The 23286-nt window shown below is 38.5% G+C and overlaps 1 protein-coding gene across 1 annotated transcript in view; it reads left to right on the top strand.

Moving 5' to 3' along the window:
- Positions 1-23286, top strand: part of ASXL3 (ASXL transcriptional regulator 3) — a 118002-nt gene that overhangs the window by 20454 nt on the left and 74262 nt on the right. The window contains exons 4-5 of the mRNA XM_051851304.3: positions 12833-12950; positions 13914-14033. Coding sequence (XP_051707264.3) covers positions 12833-12950; positions 13914-14033 — 238 coding nt within the window. The remainder of the gene's footprint in view (positions 1-12832; positions 12951-13913; positions 14034-23286) is intronic.

Here is a 23286-nt window from a genome sequence, read left to right as displayed (position 1 = left end):
AGAGAAACATTTATAGTAAACCTATTAGGTTCATATTATATTGCATATTTTGAAAATAAAGTTTATATTCTCATATTTATATGATGTTATAAAGTTTCTTATTACTGAGATGAATTCAGGTAAAAGAAGGAAATAATAAGCGTGGTGTATGTCTAGAATATCCATCAGGACTATATGTGTGTATGTATGTATTGTGTTAAGAGTCTGAGGTAAGAGAGGATAGAGTGTTGCCATCTGCTGGTTCACTCTCCAAATGCCCATGATAACCAGGGCTAATGCTCTCAGGATTGTACCTTTAAAATAAATTAAATCTGTTCTTTTATATTAATAAACATAAAAACTATCAAAAAACAACAGAGAATCCAGGAGTCCTGAACTCAATCCAAGTCTCCCTTATGGTTGGCAGGAATCCAACTTGAACGATCACCTGCTGCCTCCCAGGGTCTGCCTCAGCTAGGAGCTGGAGTCAGGAGCTTGAGACGGGTATCTGAAAGGGGACCCGAGTGTCTTAACCACCAGCTCCTAGTGACAGTTGTATGATGCTGAATCACGATAACTTTGTAGGATCATCCCAGTGGTAACTTTGCAATAAAAAGCTGTCTTGATCTGGGTGGCCTTACTCTGAGATGGTGATGTAAGGTTAGAGTGTGGGTGCTAATGTACCCTGCTTTGAATCCTTGTCACTCTGTGATTTGGGGCCGACCAGCTTGCCTCTCTGAATTTCAAGCTCCTTTAGCAAATGTGGAAAATGATAGTATCATGCACATGTGATTATCTGAGAAGTAATTGAGGTTATACATTGAAAGCGTATCATGGAGTGAGTATCTGGACCGTGATAATCACTCAATACATCACTCAGTAGCTCTGCTCTCCCACCACACTTGCAGAATAGTGCTGGGATGGAAAGAAGAGATGCTGTGCTTAGCCCGGGCCATTGCGTATGGCAGCAGTAGTAGTCCTGTCCACAAATGGAAGGCTATATGTTTTCCCCTAACTTCATGATTTTCCCTTGTTTAACTGATTTCCTCTGGCATTTTCATCTTGATCCTCTGCCATAAACCCCCTTCACCCATCCTAATTGGGCCCAGCAATAGAGGGACATATTTATAACAAGGAAAAGAGAAATAATGTTTCAATTCATTAGTTAATTAAAAATTTATTAATTATTTAAAAAAGAAAAGACTCACCAAACTCTTTAGCTCCTTAATATTCAAATTCAATCCCCTCGATATAAAATATTTCTACCTAACTTCTCCCCTAGCTCCAGGAAGTGTAGGAATGCATCACTTTTGTGCTCAATTTTCTTCCCTTTCTACTCTGCATTCATTGTTAACACTGCAGCACTTCTTTTCATTGGTATTGTATTTTAAGTGATAAAAATATTTTCTCCTGAATAGGTCAAGTAATCTTTGGGGAGATTGTCATTTGGCTTTTGGGAAATGGCTTAGATGCCAGAGAACAAAGCTGAATCAGTGTTGAGATTTTTTTAATTGATGAAATAAAGGATTTGTGTAGGTGAAGAACCCTGGACAAAGGCTCATTCAGGCAGCTAATAGGATGCAGGTAATAAAATACTAACCAGGATAGAATAAAAGATACACAACTGGACACTTGTAGCTGTGGCATTTAAGAGACGTAAATGGGATCATAAATGAAACTCTCATTTCTGAAGTGCAGTGATTTGGAAAATGTGCAAACTGAAGTCTTCCTGAATATGAGTGGAAAGATTCCAGTCCTTGTATTGTTAAGTGTCTCTCTCTCTCTCTCTCTCATTTGCTTCCTTTTGGATCCCTATCATTTGAATACTTTTTATAGTTACTAAAATGTTACACAGCTTAGAGTTAGCATTTTTGTTTTGGGAAAGCAGTGAGTTCGTGGAAAGTGCCACTTACTTGCTATGGTCTAAACCTTGTTTTAAGAAGTCTGTCCTGTAAGCTTCTTAATGTCCTGAAAGAGTTATTTTATTCGTTTCTTAAAATTTCTATTTTATAACCAAGTAGCAAATTAGTTGCCAAGGGAATGGCTCAATATATAGAAGATATGCTAATGTTTCATTAATTATCCAATTCATATTGTAAATACATTTAGAAGAGCTTGTAGAATTTTGACCAGATTCCCTATAATTGCTGGATTTCTTAAGGCAGCATTTTAAAAATTGAGTATATGGCGTTTTAAATTGTAGCAGCCTCAGCAAATCTGCAGCTTTCTTTTCTTTTGGATAGTTGAATGGCCATAAGCATGCAGAATTCATTATGGATGCATTATATCCATATATAATATGCCCATTTATATGAATACATGTTCTATATCTGTGAAATGTTTGGTGTGGTATATACATATGTACAAGTCATAGTCATTCAGCCCTAGGACCAGCTGAATTAAGTTAATAATAATTACATTGGCTGATATAAACATTATGCTTTTCATTTTACATGTGGCATACCATTTAATTCTTATGCAAGTTCTTTGGCATGTTTCCATTTTAAAAATTGTTTATTTTCATCTTACCAATAGAGAGTGAAAGAGCAAGAGAGAGCAAGAGCGCATGCACAAGAGAGAGAGAGCGAGAGAGAGAGAGGTGCCAAATGCCTGCAACAGCCAAAGCTAGACCAGGCTGAAGCTGGGAGTCAGAAACTCCCACATAGGTTTTCCATGCGGGTGTGCTTCAAGAAGCTGGATTAAAAGCAGAGTTGGGACTGAAACCCGGTTGCTCCAATATGTGATACAGGTATCCCAAGTGGCATCTTTACTGCTGTGCCAAAGGCCCTCTTCAGTATTTCCTTTTTTTTATTTTATTTTTATTTATTTATTTTGACCTGCAGAGTGGACAGTGAGAGAGAGAGACAGAGAGAAAGGTCTTCCTTTGCCGTTGGTTCACCCTCCAGTGGCCACCACGGTGGTGCGATGCGGCCGGCACACCACGCTGATCCGATGGCAGGAGCCAGGTACTTATCCTGGTCTCCCATGGGGTGCAGGGCCCAAGCACCTGGGCCATCCTCCACTGCACTCCCTGGCCACAGCAGAGAGCTGGCCTGGAAGAGGGGCAACCGGGACAGAATCCGGCGCCCCGACCAGGACTAGAACCCAGTGTGCCGGCGCTGCAAGGCAGAGGATTAGCCTAGTGAGCCGCTGTGCCAGCCTCAGTATTTCCTTTTTAAAGATAAGAAATAAAGGACCAGGGAAGTTAGATAACTTTCCAAAGATCACCCAGCAGTTAAATATTGGAAATGACATTTAAATATAGTATCATAGTTTCAGATTCTAGCATTTTAACCAATACTGCATTTCAGCATATGTTATGTAATAGGGTACTACATTTTTGACACTATCCAAGGAAATTTATCGACTTGAGTCTTTGTATAGCATAAAGAAAACAGAAAGGTACAGTCGTTATCAATGTGGATTGCTTATGTTCAGTGCCAGCACACACTAACACCACACACTCAAATATATTAGCCATTGTGATAATTTTCTAATGTATTAGAGAAACAGCGTGCTCCCATCTACTGATTTACTTCCTGAATGCCTGGGCAGGGGCTGAAGCTGGGAGCCAGGAACAATCCAGAACTACTGTGTCGTGGCAGGAACACAACTACTTGAGCCATTGCTATTGCTTCCCAGGGTGTGCAATGGCTGGAAGTTGGGGCCAGGAGTTGGTGATCAAACCTGGGTATTCTAATGTGGTAAACAATAGCTTAACTGCTAGGCTAAGCACAAGCTCCCTGCTGTTATTATTTTATTAGAAATATATTCTCTTTTCAGTATAACATTAGTAGTCTAACTGTATATTGCCCAGTATAGATTCTTAGAAAGAGGTAAATTAAAAAACAAACAAACAAAATACCTAAAAACACAATAGCTTTGTATTCTTTAGTAAAAATAATAAATTTTTAAGAATTTACTGGCATAATAAGGAAGATACAATTTCCCATATCTGAGGCCTCAAACCTATACCCCCAACTAATTCCTGTTGCTATGGAGGGTGGGTTTTTTGCCTTCACAAAACAATTGAAAATGATATAATTACAGGCTGGACAGCATAGATGCTGTGATGCCCCTTGGTTATTGATGTACAATATCTTCCATGCACTCAAATTTTTTGGTTGCTGATACTTTCTAATCATCAAACATAAGTTAGCATCTTATGTTGGGTGTAATTTCATTAATAATAATATGTAGTCATTTCAATGGGGATTTGTGTATTTATCTATTTGTCCTGAATAAACATTGTCAGAAAGTCCTGGGGAGCTGCAGATTGTTGGTTTTTACCTGATTCCTTGTTTTTCTGCCTTGGTATTTTAGTTGTCATGATCCTAAAAATGTGAAATGATTAGGTTTTGAATTTTGAAGAAGGCTAGTTTTCTTAAAGAAAGAATATATTCTGGAAGTTTGTAACAAAAAATAAAATGCAAGATTAGAGAAGGAGAGTCCTGTTATGCCAAGTAATACGATAGTGAACATAACCTTTCTATGTTGCTTCTATTGGTTTATTGACTTTGCTCATTATTTATTTAGGGTGGTAGGATTTATTCATAAAGTTGCAGATCCTTTTCCTTCATGACACTGATAAACAGATATATTCTAGATATTTTACTGTAGGTTTGATGTTTGACCAGTATTGTGTAATTCCAAAGGTTATGTTGCATGATAGCCGTTTTTGAGCGTGGGCGTTGACATTTAGTGTCATAACAGTAATGCAATTGTTGGTGTCTCATGCAGCCGCCTATTTGCTCTGTGTGTGTTTCAAGTTATTTAAGTCCCAGCATTCACAGCATGTGGAATTTTCAGATTTTCAGTGAAGAGCTTATTGTACTCAGTGAATTTTTGTTATTTTGCTGGTGTTCTTTCTCTATTAAAGCAGATATTACTGGTTTGAAATTCCAAGTTAGTGCCAATGTCTCCATTTTTAAGTTTTATTTTTCCTTTAGGGTAGAGATGAGAATTGTATTTTGTAGAATTATCCAAAAAACTTCCATTCTAAAAACTGACGTGTGTACCTAAAGGTTTTTTTCTCTTTTTGCAAGAAAAGATTACAACTTATCTCTGGAGCAAAGACTGTTCAGTCAGCATCTTTTTCTTTCTTTCTTTTTACGTAAAGCCAGAATTGAATTTCTGTGGGTGCAATCTGATCTCTACTTTTCTTGGACTGGTTTAGTTGTGTTACATTTGTTTCTTTTAAAAATGTAAGTTTATTTCCAGGTTTAAGTCTATAAATTACTTTCATATTGAATAGTCCCTGGAAGTATTAACCTTAGAAAGTCCAACTGTACTTCTTACAACATCACAGATAATGAAATTCTACTGTCTGTGATTTTGCAATAGCACACTATGCATGTGACTGACCAGCTTGGAGACACATTACTTCACAGCAAACTGCATTTGTACTCACCATCTGCTCGTTTATTTAGGTTCTAATATTGCATCTTTCTGGATTTGCAATGATAGGATTTAAAGCTGTTCAATAAGATAGTTCATTAGTATTCAAATTACAGCTGAGACTAGAGACAGTTGGAGGTGCCTCATTAATATCATCCCCTGAAATGAATATAGACTGCAATAGAAAGATTGATTATATGATAAGAATGTAATGAAATTATGTTGCAGACTAATCAGTAGGCCCTCTACTAGCCTTCTGTGGTGAAAACTGGCCCCTTCCTCAACTTCTCACAACAAAAAGAGAGTATCCTCTCTTTCAGGATACCCTTGTACAAGCACGCTCTCCACCACCGTATCAAGAGGTGCTGTCTGGCGACAGATGTTGTGGAACAGTGAATGAAGCCAGCACGTAGAATGCTCACATCCCAGGGCAGAGTACTTGGATCCAGTCCCACCTCCACTTCCAGTCCAGCTTCCTGCTAATGGGGAATCTGGGAGGCAACAGATGCTAACTTGGGTCCCTTCCACCCATGTGGGAGGCCTGGTATTATTTTCTGGATCCTGGCTTTGGCCTGACCCATCCCCAGCTGCTGTGGCATTTGAGGAGTGAACCAACAAATGAAAGATTTTCTCTCTGTCTCTCTCCTTCCCTTCCTCCCTCCCTCCCTCTCCTTAACCTGCCCCCCACCCTCCCTCTTGTGTGTGTGTGCCTATGTGTGTGGTGAGAGGAGTGTTGCTCTGCCTTTCAAACAAATAAAAGTAAATAAACTTTAAAAATTTTAAGAAAAAAATTAAGTGATGTTCCAGGTATTGTTTTTTAATTTTTTGTTTTATTTGAAACAGAGAAAGAGAGATATTCCATCCACTGAACTCAATGTGGTCTTTCACGTGGGTGACAGGGACCCAAGTACTTTAGCCATCACCTACTGGCTCCTGGGGTGCAAATTAGCAGGACTGAGACCAGAACCAGTCTTTCCAATACAGAATGGGGCAACCAGCATCAGCTTAAATGCTGTGCCACCTGCCTGCTCCCCAATCCTGTTTTCTTAATCTTTTACAGAGACATATATTTTTCAGGCTGTGGGATACTCAAATTTAGTAATTATAAGTTAAATTGCAGCTATTTGTAACATGGTGTAAAATAGGAATTTTCTCATTTTCTTGGAATTTTAGCAAAAACTCAAGCTGAGGACAATGTGTTAAAGTGTACCCTGCTTTGAAGAGAGGTGCTAGACACAGCTCCAGAGGACTTAGTGAGAGGACTTAGCAGATGGTGCATTGATTATACCCAAACAGCTATGTACAAAATAGCACAGGATTCATTACACACACACCCATACATACACACACATACACGTGCATGGATTTCAAAATATTTCTCAACAAAATAAACTTATCTTTTAATTTCATTTCCTGCAAACTTTTTGAAGCAGCAGTGTGTGTGTGTGTGTGCATGTGTGTGTGTACTTCTCTCAGTGTAAGTACTTGTGTTTTGAAGGATTATGATATGAAACCTGGAGAATTCTGAAAGTAGCTGAGCACAAAGAAAGTGTAAAGCTGTCCATTGCCTAGTGGAGCAAGGATGCTGAGCGTACTTGAAGGCTGCAGGCATCCCCAGTGGGATATTAACTGCTGTATAAAATGCCCACACCAATGAATGCATTTCTTGGATTTTTCATTTTGACTCAGTAAATACTTAGTGAGAACCTAATATATGCCAGGTACTCTTGTGTGTTCAGGGCTGTGTCAGTGAACAAAGGTGACAAAAATCCTTATTTCTACAAAGCATACTCTCCAGGATGGTGAAGAGAGGAAATAATGGCATTACACTGATTAAAAGGTGTTATGTCCACTTGGAAAAAATAAAGCAGAATGGGTGGTGGGGATGGAGACTACTGAGGGAAAAACAACAAGTCGTTCAGATGGCTGACGCAGGAGCGACTTGGGAAGTGAGAAGGGCTAGTTTGAATGGCAGTGGTATGCCTGGGGCATTTAAGGAAGGGAAAACTTGAGATGGTATGAATTAGTAAGAGGTTGGCCTGAGGTGTGAGATACAATGCATTCCATGCAGTGGAGCCTTCTAAATATTAGCCAACATGATTGCAGACAGCAGGTCTTTGTCCGGAGGATGCCTCATGCTTCCTCTTTGCTGGTTGTTTTTTTTTTTTTTTTTTTTTTTTTTTTCTGTCTTTGGTGCCAATTGGCTAGGGTAGGACTGCAAACTGTGGGGAAGGCAACTGGGGAGTGGGATGCCTTTGCACTGAACAAAAGTCCCCTGCTCCCTATAAACTTAGCAGCTGTTTCTGGGAAGTTCTTTGCCATCTGCAAAACCACTGTAAACTCTTGTTTGTTTTTTTTCACAACTTTGGCTTTCTTTTTATTCCTTGAACCACCCAAGATCTTCCTGGTAGGGGTTTTGCTGCTGTTGCTTTTATTGACACTGGACCCCACAGCTGTCACACAGCCAGGTTGTTCTTGTACTTTAAGTCTCATCACCCTTGTTGCCTCCAGAGAGAGGCCCTTCCTGTCTTGCTAATCTAGATTGGTTTCCCCTGACTCCAGCTACTCTGCTTCATCTCAACTGCCATCATTTTCTTAGCACTTGTATGTGTTTGAAATGACTAATATTGTTTCCTGCTTCCTTATGAGTTCTTCACTATCATGTAAAGTAATTAAAAGAAAATTTTGGTCATACTCACTGCTGTGAATCAGCAGGATTACACGGCAGTATGGAGAGTAATCCTCAAAAAATACATTTATTTCAGAATGGATGCATTCTATAAATATAAAAAATAACATTTATTGAGTGTTTACACTGTAAACTGTGCTAAAATATTGTTCTGCAGATTTTCTCTTAAAAGCATCTTGCCAACACTACTGTTTCTATTTTACGGGGACATTTGCCAAAGTACTTTACCCGGCATTATGCAGCTTGTTAGTTAAATCTTTCTGTGGTGCGAAAATCCTGCAGCCCTTGAACCACACAGCCATTAAGACAACTCTGTAGCAGCCCCAGCCCCTTTCCGGTTCACATTAGAAAAGATGGGATTTAGTACCTACACTGAGCAGTGGTTAGACTTGTTTATTGTGGCCATTGGGGAGAGGCTGTAATGTTTAGTAAACATCAAAGATCTGTGTCATTGGACTGAATATGGTGCACAGTCATTTTTGTTTTCCCAATACATTGCTTAAAAACAGGAAGACTCACCCAAAATCTAGATTTGCTGCATCTCCTGAGTATCAGCTATCCCCTCTGATGGGGTCCATGTGTTCTTGCTCACTTTGGCCTCCATCTTTGGCCATGTCTCACCCTCAGCTTGCCTGGCCCAAAAGGCATTCACATTTTTTTAGAAGATCATGAGGAGGAAATGCACAACATGTGTTTGAGTAGTCAGTGCACATATAGTTGCAGAAATAGGGTTACATATCCCAAAATGCAATAAGTGAAGAGGTCGCCCTCATTATGTACAGGGTGCACGCCTTCCCACAGAGACCAGCAGCTTCTCTATACCTTCTGCATCAAGGACTGGACAAGCATCAGAGTTCTCTGTTCAATGTCAGCCCAAACTATCGCAAACATCTCCGCTGAGCCAGCGGTGATTTCCCCTGCCCCCATCAATGTTCTCCTCTGCTTAGGTGGTGCGGTCAGTGTCCATAGTCAAATAAATCCTGTCTTCTGAATTGGAATCTTCAAGGCAGCCACAGATGAGTCTACAATGACTGGATCTATATGTGCAGTCAGTCCAGATGCCCCTTTACACCCAAGTAGCTGAACTTCAATATGCCTGAGTTTGCCTAACAGCCTGTGTTGCTTTACTATAGTGACTAGTGACACAGTAAACAAAGACTTCTTCACTGTTACTTATCTGCCCCTATAAATCATATTTACGCACAAATACCATGCTTGCTTTTTGAGAAAAAAAAAAAAACAAAAAAGTCCATATGTTTTTAATACACTTAAAATAATTGTTCTTATATGGTGAACATTGAGTTTTGGTCACCTACAGGCACATAATGTTGTATGTTAGTGTTTTAAAATATATTGAACTGGGAACCATTGCTCAAATTTTTCTGAGTAGGAAATCCATACTCGAAGACATCATTCACATGACCTTAATGTTGCTTAACTTTCCTTTATCCTTGCCTTGACTATTTAAAACTCAAAATTTCTGTGTTTTTGTTCTTATTTCTATCAGAGTTGTTTTTTTTTTTTTAAAGATTTATTTATTTATGTGAATGTCAGAGTTACACAGAGAGAGAAGGAGAGGCAGAGAGAGAGAGAGTCTTCCATCCTCTGGTTCACTCCCTAATTGGCCACAAATGTAGAGCTGTGCTGATCTGAAGCCAGGAACCAGGAGCTTCCTCCAGTTCTCTCACAGGGGTGCAGGCGCCCAAGGTCTTGGGCCGTTTTCAACTGCCCTCCCAGGCCATAGAAGAGAGCTGGATTGGAAGTGGAGCAGCCAGGACTTGAACTGGTGCCCACATGGGATGCCGGCACTGAAAGCGATGGCTTTACCTGCTATGCCACAGTGCTGGTCCCTCTATCATAGTTTTTTCCCCTATGTGATTACTAATTTCTGTTTGGTAAAATCCTCTCAGATCTAAAAATTGAGGATGAAATTTTTGTACATTATTTATGACCCATGCTCCCAAAATGCATGCCAAATTTGGTTTTAAGATTCCAACATCTGGGCTTCTAGTTACTGCATTATTTATCCCTTAACCAAAAGTATGAGAGGTAAACAAAAAGAGTTTATACATTTATAATGCACTTAATAATTATTTTTCTTCTATGGTGGACATTTAATTTTGCTCGCCTATAGGTAGGTAGTGTTGCATGTCAATTTTTTAAAAATATTATAATGAGAAACATTGTTCCAATTTTTTTTTGTAAATGCTAAACATTTAATAAGAGTTCTTTCACATACCAAAAGAAGGAGGAGGAGAAAGAAGAAAGGGAAAGAAGATAAGTTAGGTGGGTTAAAAGGAGAGGGGGAAGGAGGCGGGGAAGGAGGCAGGGAAGGAGGAGGGAGGGAAGGAAAGGAAGGGCTTGTCAGAGTGGAACCTTCGGGAAGAACCATTTCCTTAAGTGTTCTGTGGCCTGGGCAGGGATTGCTTGTGCTGCACTCTCCCAAACGCATTCTGCCAAATTCCCTGCCTTCAGTCACAATGTGATCATGTGAGAAAATGCACAGTACTTGCTTTTAGAGAGAGAGAGACATTGTGTCTACAACTTACATTCAAATGGTTCAGAAAAAAACAACAATGTGCACTTGTAGGCATGAGTTTCCTAGGACTACCCTGACAAGATACCACAGGCCATGTGGTGTTAAACCTGTGGATTGAACAACGGAAACTCTTTCTCACAGTCCTGGAGGCTGAAGTAGGAGGTCAAGGTGTTAGCAAGATTGGTTTCTCCTGGGTCCCTGTCCTTGGCTTGCAGAAGGCTGTGTGCTTTCTGTGTCATGACCTTTCCTCTCTATCCTTTTTAATGTCCTTTATAATAAACTGATTAATAAGCTTTTTCCTGATTTCCATCAGCCATCACAGACAATGTAATAGAACCCAACGAGAGTATGCATGCCTTGATTTATAGACCATTGACCAGACATATCTATGGCCACACCATCCTGAACATGCCTGATCTTGTTTGTTCTAATATTCTGAGTATGAAATACATGTTCAGAAAATGTCATTCAAATGATTCAGTATTGGTTTAGTATTTTCTAAAATAAATTCCCTAACCTCACACACACACACACACACACACGCACATATGAATGTTTTGAAATGTCTAACTTTTTATCAAGGGATGTAATTGAAATACATAATAATATATACATAAAAATTGATCACTATTTGTATAGGTTTTATTGTTTTGTAAAGCCTTACATAGTGAGCCAATATAAATGTACAGTGCTGTGTGGCCTTAATTCATTATAGGATTTATAAATTAATGCCTATAAAGTGTTTTAAGTCTTACACAAGGCTAAAGAGATTAATGCAATTATGTGCAAAATTTATGTGCAATTATATATACACATTGAAGGAAGAGGAGAGTAAATGTTTTAAATATTTTATAGCACATATGCCTGCATTAAATCTACTATTAAAACAAGCTAAAAGTGAGAATAATAACCATTGCATTTTTTATCCCTATCCTCACGGTACCTGTTACTTTATTAAAGCTCAATACATATAAGAACCAAACGGACAATGTCTCATTTTATCATTAGTGACCATATCATTTATAATAGATTTCTCAAGCCTTTCCTTTCTCATCTGGATTTAAATTCCATCTGAAAATGCCTTTTCTCATTTAGCTGGTATTTAATATTTCATATCTGTAATTATTTGGTAGCCAAGGCTTATGATCAACAAGCTAGACATTCAGCTAATACTATTTGCAAATAAAATAACATCATTTTTGACAGTAGGGTATATATAGTCAGTGCAGTATGTTCGGAGAGTCTGACAACTGTTGGTCAAAGAACATTAACCAAGTAACTGAGATGTTGTAAAATTGGTAGAAATTACATACACACCAGGAATAAAAAGGCTGGAGACACTCCACAGCCAGGCTTTTAACCTGTGCCTGTGATTGTAATGGCTCTTCCATACGTGTGCTTAAGACCCTTTTTATTACAGGTAATTTTCTGCATAAAGCCATCAACCAGATAAGCTGTATTTCAAAACTTTTCAATGTCTTTTATTACATTATCATCACCGTGGTTGATTCATTTATGAAATACAAAATCACTCTCATTTGGAGAGATTTATTCCATATCTTTTTTTTCCCCTGGATTTGCCAAAACCCCATCATATTCGTGTTCTGAAGGTTAATACCCAAAGTCAAGCAGACAGAAGCCAAGTGCTGCAAGGTTTCCAAGATTAGGACTGATTCCCTTCACAGAAATAAATGATTCCTGCCATGTTCAGTGATTTTGTGCAGTGCTCCCCACGGCTGAGTGAGTGCATCAATACTGTAGTCCTTACATGCTGTACATACTGATGACACTCGGTGTTAACTTGATTGACTGAGCAGTGCGCTGGAGAGGATGCACCTGCGAGAGAAATGCAGACACATATATTTTTATCCTAGGTTTGAAACATTTATTTTACATTTATTTTACTTGGGAGTGATAGTTTCAGATTCCATGGGCTCCAAAGCCACGCTGCTAAGGTAGAGCAAACCGTTAAGTGCTGCTTTGCTGTCAGAATTATACCAAAAATGGTCTCAGGTTTATACTCTTTGCCAAAGCCTGATTTTATGCTTTTCAGGGAAAATAATATCAAAGTGATTATTAAAGATCCTGACAAATTAAGGGTTCTATGAAACTTAAGTCTCATAAGAGGTTCTATCTAACGATAGGCAAGTAGATCATTTAATTCAATGTTGAGAAATCATTTTGGCTATGTTTTTTTTTATCTTGTATTTTATTATCATGTTTTGTAGGCTCTGAGGCAGCAGCAGAAAAGAAGAAATGGAGTCTCAATGATGGTAAACAAGACTGTGCCTCGTGTTGTGTTGACACCATTAAAGGTGTCCGATGAGCAGTCGGATTCACCTTCAGGTAAAGAGCTAAAATTCCCTGTGCATGGCTACTTGTCCCTAAAGGAGACATCCTCAGTGGGAGAGATGTTGGGAATTTTTTTCTGAGCCTGGATACTGCCACTGAGGTTTGATTTCAATTTTTTTTTTATACCATTGACTCTTTATGTGATTCAAAAATAAAGATATTTCCCAGTTTAATAAAAGGGGGGGGCAACATGCTTATCCTCAAAGGACTTCATTTGCTAAATGTGGAAATGTGTAAGAAAATATGTGCGTGGTGATGCTTTGGGCGGGGGAGGCTTTTCTTGTGGCTTTTGCTTGTGTTTCAATCATGAACTTTAATGGTGGGCCACATGCTGGTGTGTAATTCCATCAAGCGCAGTTCTTCTGGGAGTGTGAATTTGTTTTCCAGTTCTCTGCTGTAACATCAGGAATCCTTTATTAGTTTTTGTGTTCCGGCAACATTCTTCTCACTTCAGTGCAGTCCTGACCTTTTCTTCTAATTTACCTCGTGTCATTTTATCAGCTGGCGCCGTTCTATTTATTACAGATTAATGCTTGCATTTTCTATTCCGGCTTCAACATGGAGTTATTTATAAAGGTCTGATTGCTCCCTCTCCTCAGGACTCCCTTTTCTTCATCTTTCTGTCTGTGTCTTATATCGTCTGTAACTGGCATGGCATTGCTCAAGCTTGTTCATGTGTTTTTAAAAACGATCTGACTATTTCTTTTAAAAGCTATCAGATCAGTGAACGTGTTTTTGACTCTGCTATTAGGCCATCTGTTGTTGCTTTTTGTTCTGTTTGATTGATTTATTGGGCTTTTCTTTTTATATCCAGTAGGGGAATCAGATTGTGGCCAAAGGTAGTGTATTAACTCTTAGAAAAGGAGATTATATCTATGGTTCTTGAAAGAATTTTAGATTTTCTTTTCAAGGACAGCAAGAGAAAGATAATGGCATAATAACTATTTCCTTTTTTAGGATCCGAATCTAAAAATGGTGAAGCAGACAGTTCAGATAAAGAAATGAAACATGGGCAAAAATCTCCTACTGGAAAGCAAACAAATCAGCACTTAAAACGATTAAAAAAGTCTGGTTTAGGTGAGTGTTCAATAGGCTGTGACATTTTACCTTTTAGAGATTTATGTCTTTTTAAATTGTGGGAAATTCCCAGAAGTTTTTTTTTTTTTAAGTGGTTGAATAAGGAAATTTAAATATCCTATTTATCTAAACCAAAAAGAGTACCAAGCAAGGAACCATAGTTAAAATTGAATGTTCTTAAGCTGATTTGTAAATTTGCAAATGATGTTAATGGGTAAAGCAGAAAGTAAAGATAAACTGATATACAGTGTGCATTCAGATAATTAAGTGCCTACTCATGATTCTGTCTCTCATGTGGTATTTTTGTCTGTGTGATTGTTTTACTTTTTGCAATGTACTGTATTCGGGAGAAATGCAACTTTTATGAAGGATTCATTGAACTGGAGAATACATTATCATCGGGGTCTGCTGCGGTGGAACTGCTTTGCCTTGCTTTTTGTCTATGTTCCTTAAATATTTACCAGTGCCTGTCTGAGAGCGAGTACAAGATTGCTGAGAAGTGGGGGAGACCCTGGGCATAGGTCTTGCCAGTCAGCACCAAGTTTTCTTTTAAATATTTTCCTTCCTGATAACTTTCTATCAGGTATCCAGCACTAGCATTGAGAGAAAGGGAGTATGAAAATTAAAAAAGACAAAAATAAACATATCCTGGAATGAACATTATAATTCTTGGCTTCCCCTGCCTTATTGACTGACCCGGACCTAATGGCTTCGTTTTTCTCTCTCTCTCTCAGTTCACTTGTGAATAGGGGTAATGATAATAATTCAGGTCATTATAATATTTTATAGAACAGTTGATAGAAACCATAAATTTATTAACCTGGACTTTATTAACTAGTTCTGCCACACTTTCTTGGCAACTTGGAGTACTTCTTATTCGTAGAGTTCATCTGTTTGGAAAATGCAAGCAAGATTTTAACTGATTTAAAGTTTTTAGTAAAGTCTTATTGATTTATACCCTATACCAGGCATTTTGCTAAATTTTGTTAACATACTTTCAGTGAAAGCCTTTGAATAGGATTTATATACCTGTACATCAGAGACCTCTGAGGAAGTAGAATTATTTTTTAACTATAACAAAATTACCTATTTTATGTTATTTCCAAGGATAAATAAATTTTTAATTCTTGTTCCTAGCCCAAAGTATGTTTTTGTGAAAACACAATTACACATACACTGACATATTTCTTTTAGTCCATGAGGTGCTGTAAATAAAGTTCTTTAATAGATCTAACTTTGAAAATAGAAAACTCTAGTGGAAGAATTGTATTAAACAACTTATTAAAATTATGTATTCAAAAATAGTACCATGTTTCCATATACTAAATGATTTAAAGTTCAGTGGCCGTTAGTTGAGACAGATCTGCCACCAACCTCAGAGTGGCCAGTGCCACACAATGAGTATGAAAAATTTCAAGGCACCAGGGCCTCCCTATTTAACTTACTTAGCCAACTCCAGGACGAGAGGGTGCCCAGAGAGTGTACTGTGTGCCTCATCAGGACCCTCCCAGGCGCTCAGGTCTTCAATCAGGAGCTCTCCGATTGTTACCTTGACATCCATACTCAAGCAGATAAAGAATTAGAATTATTTTTTGTTCTTTTTCATACTGAGAGTCAACTGAAAGGTACAAAGGTGAACAGACAAGCCTGTTTGTAGGAAATCTTGCATGCCACTCTACAGCTTACATGTTAAAAACAGGGCTACCAGAGTATTATGGCTGACTTGTTAGCAAGTTCAAAAGGTAATAAAGGAGACCACTATGGTTTTTTAACCTGCTTTCCTGTAGGCTACAAGACAATAGAAATAATGAAACCATTTTAATGGAGGGATGGAGAAGTGAAATCATGCCCACTGCTCATATTTAATGGAATGGTCTAGGTATTTTGACATGTTACCTCATTGAATTCTTCAATTTTGTACAATAGATGATTTCTATTTTACAGCTGAGGAAGCTAAGACCCAGGAGGGTTGGGACATTGTTCATGAATGAGCCAACTAGAATTCAAGCCAAGGAATAGTTAACTCCAAAGTCTCACCCATTATCTGGATAGAATCTGAATATCAAATCATGCAGCCTGTATTTTTCAACTGCAGGCACCACTAAGGAGCATATAGCAGTGTATGTCACAAATCTGCCATTAGGTGTGAAAGTGCGGGTACACTAGTTACACATAGAAGGAGAGCTGCCTGGCTGATCCTATGTCAAGCAGAAGAAGAAAGTGGGAATTAAAATAAGTCAATTAAGATAGAAATCTGTCAAAAATAAGCTCCCGGTGATTCCTGGGAAGGCAATGTGACTAGCAAGCAGATGAATGGAATGGCTTATTTTGTGCAAATGAAGTTAATAATATATATTAAGCTTCCAATGTACACCCAGAAATATAATATGAAACATTTTTAAAAACTAAAATGGAAGAAAGAACCTAACATGAAACCATCTCTTTTTAGACCGTGATATCTTTGATATTCTGTTAGAATGAGGATATTTAATATTCTGTAAGGCATAATAACGTATACTGCTCTTTTTGCCATTAAGTTGTTAACTCCTGGGGACCATTGACTTTCTCCTCCATTTTTGTAGTCCTTGCTGCACCCATTCTATCTGTTGCAGAAAAACTCCCAAGCTGGTTGGAGGAGTTGCTATACAACCCCCAAACTTGGATCAGCTTGCCCAACACACAGAGAGCCAGTTACTGACATCACAGTGATGGCAGAAAAGTACGTATTTACTTGCAATATGCAGAGCAAAGAGCCAGACAGCTATTGCTTAATTCCTGTCCTCCCCAAGTGTTTGGGGGTGAGGGTTCTTGTGGTTTGAAGCAGGAGCTTAGAGGTGAATCACCAGCTCATGTCCAGGTTCCTGGTTGGTCAATGGTGTTCCTGGACTTCCTTTGATTGGTCAGTGTTGCTGTGCTCTTCAGGGAATTTTTATGATGGCTAGGTGGGCTTCAGTTGTCTGGGGCATTGCATTCAGGTAGTAGTTACATTCTGTCTGAGACCTGGAGTACCCCTAAACAAAACCCCACAGAGACAATACTGGCCATCATGGTTTTTATCCACAGGAGAAGCCAATGACTCCTTGAGTCTTCTGATGAGAACCTTATAGGGCCATCTGTACCACTCCCTCAATTAAGTGAATTCCTTTTGATAAGTGATCAATTCTAAAGGATGAGCAAAGGGGCTGGCGCCGCGGCTCACTAGGCTAATCCTCCGCCTTGCGGCACTGGCACACTGGGTTCTAGTCCCGGTTGGGGCGCCGGATTCTGTCCCGGTTGCCCCTCTTCCAGGCCAGCTCTCTGCTGTGGCCCGGGAGTGCAGTGGAGGATGGTCCAAGTGCTTGGGCCCTGCACCCCATGGGAGACCAGGATAAACACCTGGCTCCTGCCATCGGATCAGCGCGGTGCGCCGACCGCGGCGGCCATTGGAGGGTGAACCAACGGCAAAGGAAGACCTTTCTCTCTGTCTCTCTCTCTCACTGTCCACTCTGCCTGTGGGGGGGGGGGGGAAAGGATGAGCAAAGACCCCTTGGGCTAATTGAGATGATGAGAGGCTGGGTCTTGCCTCTACCTCAGGAACATTAGTGTAGGGTTTCAGTCTCATATCCCTGTTGTTTACTAGACATTGAATAGGTTTGGAATGAACTAATGATTTTAATTAACTGAATGACTGGTAAGTTTATCAGAATGAATGATGGATTCTATAGATTTCAGCATAGCACTGAAACTACTAATATCTCTGAATAAAAATGACTTTGAGCTTTGGGGGAAGGTCATTGTTTTTGAACCAGTGTGTAGCTAGGAGCTGAACCAGTAGAAAGGAAGCACCCTCTCCCACCCCCCCACCCCCCAGGCAGCCAGATGGAGACAGCCAGTTCTCCCTCATCTGTTTTTCTCACCTGAGTCAGACATTTAATTCCCACAGTTTCAGAAATGTGGTTTTAACCTTCTTTGCTTGCTATAGGTAGGGGTTGTGTATAAATTATAAAATTATAAACTTTGAAACTATTATTAATTTAAACAAATATAGCAATATGTTTAATTTAAACTGATAATTCTGAAAGAAAATCCAATCAAAATCAGACTTAAGGCTGTAAGTCTAAATTTTCTTTCTCATTGTGAAATTTGCCTAATGAAGTTTTTTTTCTTTTTTTAAAGATGTAACACACATCTAATTGTACCTTAGCTGCTTTATTTCAATCTCTGGCAATAACTTAATTTGTCAAATTGTAGGATATTCACTCCGTTTAAGGCATAGATGTCATGTGGTCTTGAAACCCAATGAGTGTGCAGTTGCCCGGGTCTGTTTTCCTGGGAAATCAGGGGGAAAGCGCCACAGCCCTCCCCTTCATATGTATAACCCACAGTATAACCCTTCATATGCCCCATTTCCCTGGAGATTGTTAAGAATAGACAATAAGAAATAGTAATAATGACCTTCAATATCTTTAGCCATTTTAGTTCTGACAGTAAGCTTGAATTCTTAGGAGAACTACATCATGGAACACTGCTATTGTTGGTCTAGGTGTTTTCCTTAGTCTTGACTACGGTTATGCATGAAAACTGAAAATTCTTGGAGTAGCTCTTGTTGAATGGACTTGGAGGTGACTGAGTGCAGTTAAAAAGAATTATGATTCTCCATGGTATTCCCTCATGATGTCATAGTAAAACAAAACAAACAAACCGAACTTTACTCCTCCCTCTATTGTCAGAAGCAAACAAAACAAAACAAAACAAACAAACAAAACAAACAAGCAGTAATGATGTTTGCAGGGTGTTCATTATTATTTTCATAGGCCTGGCACAGTAGTACAACAGTAAATGTTACACTGCCAAATAGCCTAGCAGTGGAAACTTCATCTGGTGAGATGGAGGGTAGTTACAAGCTGCAAATGGGGTTTGAAGTATGCGTTTTTCTTTTGTAAGCACTTGTCATATTACTCTTACCTTGTCTTAGCAAAGGATAAGACTCATTTACAACCTCTGCAATGGTGTTTTCTGAGATAACCCTAATAAATTATCACCTGTCTTCATAGCACAAAGCTTTAAAGTGTAGATTTATGAACACTTAAAAATTTCTTTAATGATAGGCTATTTTACCACTTGCTTTGCATTTCTTTTTGTTCAATTAATAAACTTTATTTTTTAGAGAAATTTAGGTTCAGAACAAAATGGAACAGAAAAGATATATGCCTAACTCCACACATGCACAACCTGCTCCACCAGTGGCAATCTTTACCACACTGTTACATTTTATTTCTTCCTGCACTTGATGCACCTCCATTGACAGGTCGTTAGCACCCAAAGCCATCACATACCACTGGGGCTCTCTTGGTGTTCTATATGCTATGGATCCTCATAAGTGTAAGATGACTGGGATCCACCATTGCAGCATACAGCACAGTTTGACTGTCCTGAGTGTCCTCTGTGCTCTGCCTGTTCCTCCCTCCCTTCCTGTTTTTATGTCTTAATTTCTCACATTTCCCCTACTTAAGATGTAAGTTCTTTGGTTTCTGGGTCATTGACCTAAATCAGCTTTTAATTGTACTTCTTCCAACCCACTCACACAGTAGGAGTTTAAAAAGTGCTTGCTAAACAAATTTAAGCTTCTAACGGATGTCCCTGAAGGGGTTTGAATAAATGTCCACATTGAGCCCAAGTTCTGGGATTTGTTCCAGTACATGTATTTTATTTGGTTTAATCTTTTGGTACTAAAGAATTACAACTTTGCTGGTTTATAAAATGTTACATACACTTTAAATAAATCAACACAGAAAAATGAAAATGAAATTTTAGAAATAACCCCATTATTTAATCCAAAATAATTGTCCCAAGTGTTTTATAAACATTATTGACATCTCTCAATGTGTAACTATAGCCATTGATCATATTAGAAAATCTGTGTTACACCATTTTAATTAAAAGTAATACATTTAATTAATTTTAGACTAATGATAAAAAACAAGTAAAATCAAAAACAAAAATTTTAAAGATTGTTTCAACATCTAAAAATTTTTTCATAAACATAAAAATTATGAAAAACTAAGATAATAATTATCTAGATACTCATTTCAACTTTAGGTAATATGTTATAAAAGAGAACTAATTATAGTTCCTCCAAACTGCATGTTTGCATTATATTATCTTTTTAATATCAAGGTTGATAACATTTATATTCCATTTGTTTAATCATAATCCATATAGATTTTTTAATCCTGGCATTATATTTTAATCAGTGCTGCAAGCAGACTTTTTACACAATTTCTTAACTTGTGAAGGCTATATTGATTCATGTTGTCCATGATTAGATCTGTCCTCTGATACATTTTTTCCACAAAACATTACGTTCTGAAAGCCCACTTTTCTTCTTTGAGATCTCTTTCAGAATCATTCCTCTAGTTTCTTTGAGGCAATAAAGAACTCTTGGATTTTCAGTTCTTTCTGTGTTTGTTTAGGCCATTCCTTTTGTCTGCTTGGTCACCTTTTTCATGTGCTCCTTCCTTCTGTATGAGTGGCTGTGTCCCTGTGTGTGCCCATTTTATGCTTATTTCTGTGTAGGTTTGGGGAATATGAGTTTTTTTTTAAATATTTATTTATTTGAAAGGCAGATTCAGAGAGAGAGAGACATAACTTGCATATGCTGGTTCATTCCTCAAAAGGTTGCAATAGCCATGCTGGGTCAAGCTGAAGCCGGGAGCCAGGTACTTCATCAGGGTCTCTCATGTAGGTGTCAGGAACTTAAGTGCTTGTGCTGTCCATCATCTGCTATTTCCCAGATAACTAGTTGGAACTGGATTTGAAACTGAATGCTGGGAGCCAGGACTCTTAACTAGCATTCTGATATGGGATGTGGGTTTCCCAAGTGCCACACTGCAGATGCTGCCTGCTCCAGGAATAGGAGTCTTAAAGTTAGCAGACTTCAAGTGTCCAAGTACTGCATGCTTTACTCTGATGGGGGCCCTATAACTTCTTCTGGCCAAAGAGAAAATTATCCTGGCCCTAAAGGGACACATTCCCCATGGTTTTTAGCAGGAGCTTGCCTGTTGTATTTTTGCAAGAGCATGGACTCTCACTTTGGCAACTTGGCAGTTGTTGCTTCCTTTCTCTTTTTTTGCCCCTCTTGGCTGCCTCAGACCCTCTGGGCTAAATGTCAGGAATTAGACACTGAAATGACTACAGATTTGTCCTTCTCTGGGTAACAGCTTTGATGAAATAAGACAATCATATATAATTGGATTTTTCTTAAGCCAATTATGAGTACATGTGTAAGGATAATTAAAATGGAATTAAACATCCTCTGTGGCAACAAATTGAGTTCATCTATTCTGTCTTTGTTCCAAAATTATAAAACGTATTTTTCTTAGGTAGATATCTATGAAATACATCTTCTCTTGGCTTTGCCATAAAAAGCTGTGTGCCTTGTGGAGACTTCTTTTTTACTAGGCTAATCTTAAAGCCTTTGAACAATACTAAATACTGATAGTATTAAGTCCTGCTTCTCACATCACTCGTTGCATCATGTGTTTCTTTTTTTTTAACTTTTATTTAATGAATATAAATTTCCGAAGTACAGCTTATGGATTACAATGGCTCCCCCCCCCCATAACTTCCCTCCCACCCGCAACCCTCCCCTTTCCCGCTCCCTCCCCCTTCCATTCACATCAAGATTCATTTTCAATTCTCTTTATATACAGAAGATCAGTTTAGCATATATTAAGTAAAGATTAACAGTTTGCACCCACATAGAAACACAAAGTATAAAGTACTGTTTGAGTACTAGTTATAGCATTAAATCACAATGTACAGCACATTAAGGACAGAGATCCTACATGAGGAGTAAGTGCACAGTGACTCCTGTTGTTGACTTAACAAATTGACACTCTTGTTAATGGCATCAGTAATCACCCTAGGCTCTAGTCATGAGTTTCCAAGGCTATGGAAGCCTTTTGAGTTCATCGACTCTGATATTATTTAGACAAGGTCATAGTCAAAGTGGAAGTTTTCTCCTCCCTTCAGAGAAAGGTACCTCCTTCTTTGATGACCTGTTCTTTCCACTGGGATCTCACTGGCGGAGATCTTTCATTTAGGTCTTTGCTTGTTGTTGTTGTTTTGTTTTGTTTTTGTTGTTGTTGTTTTTTGCCAGAGGGTTTTGGCTTTCCATGCCTGAAAAACTCTCATGGGCTTGTCAGCCAGATCCGCGTGCCTTAAGGGCTAATTCTGAGGCCAGAGTGCTGTTTAGGACATCTGCCATTCTATTGGTCTGCTGTGTATCTCGCTTCCCATGTTGGATTTTTCTCTCCCTTTTTTATCCTATCAGCTAATATTTGCAGACACTAGTCTTGTTTATGTGCTCCCTTTGGCTCTTAGTCCTATCATTATGATCAATTGTGAATAGAAATTGATCACTTGGACTAGTGAGGTGGTATTGGTACATGCCACCTTGATGGGATTGAATTGGAATCCCCTGGTATGTTTCTAACTTTGCTGTTGGGGTAGGTCAGCTTGAGCATGTCCCGAATTGCACATCTCTTCCCTCTCTTATTCCCACTCTTATATTTAACAGCAATCACTTTTCAGTTAAGTTTCAACACTTAAGAATAACTGTGTATTGATTACAGTATTCAACCAAAATTATTAAGTAGAACAAACAAAAAAGATACTAAGAGGGATAACGTATTAAGTTGCTCATCAACAGTCAGGGTGAGGGCTGATCAAGTCACCGTTTCTCATAGTGTTCATTTCACTTTAACAGGTTTCCTTTTTGGTGCTCGGTTAGTTGTCACCGATCAGGGAGAACATATGATATTTGTCCCTTTGGGATTGGCTTATTTCACTCAGCATAATGTTTTCCAAATTCCTAACAGGGATCACTTTTCAGTTAAAATTTAAACACCTAAGAATAATTGTGTGTTAATTACAGAGTTCAACCAATAGTACTAGAACAAAAAAAAAAAAAACTAAAATGGATAAAGTATTACATTGTACATCAACCGTCAGGACAAGAGCTTATCAAGTCACTGTTTCACATAGTGTCCATTTCACTTTAACAGGTTTCCCCTTTGGTGCTCAGTTTGTTGTTGCTGATCAGGGAGAACATATGATATTTGTCCCTTTGGGACTGGCTTAATTCACTCAGCATGATGTTTTCCAAATTTCTCCATCTTGTTGCAAATGACTGGGTTTCATTTTTTTTTGATTGCTGTATAGTATTCTATAGAGTACATGCATCATGTGTTTCTTGAATACTCCTTTGAAT

This window comes from Oryctolagus cuniculus, chromosome 10, assembly GCF_051225735.1.
Source record: "Oryctolagus cuniculus isolate XC-2025 breed Fujian yellow rabbit chromosome 10, ASM5122573v1, whole genome shotgun sequence".
NCBI lineage: Eukaryota > Metazoa > Chordata > Mammalia > Lagomorpha > Leporidae > Oryctolagus > Oryctolagus cuniculus.
The sequence above is the reverse complement of the archived record's forward strand: the minus strand, read 5'-3'. Positions and strand labels throughout refer to the sequence as shown.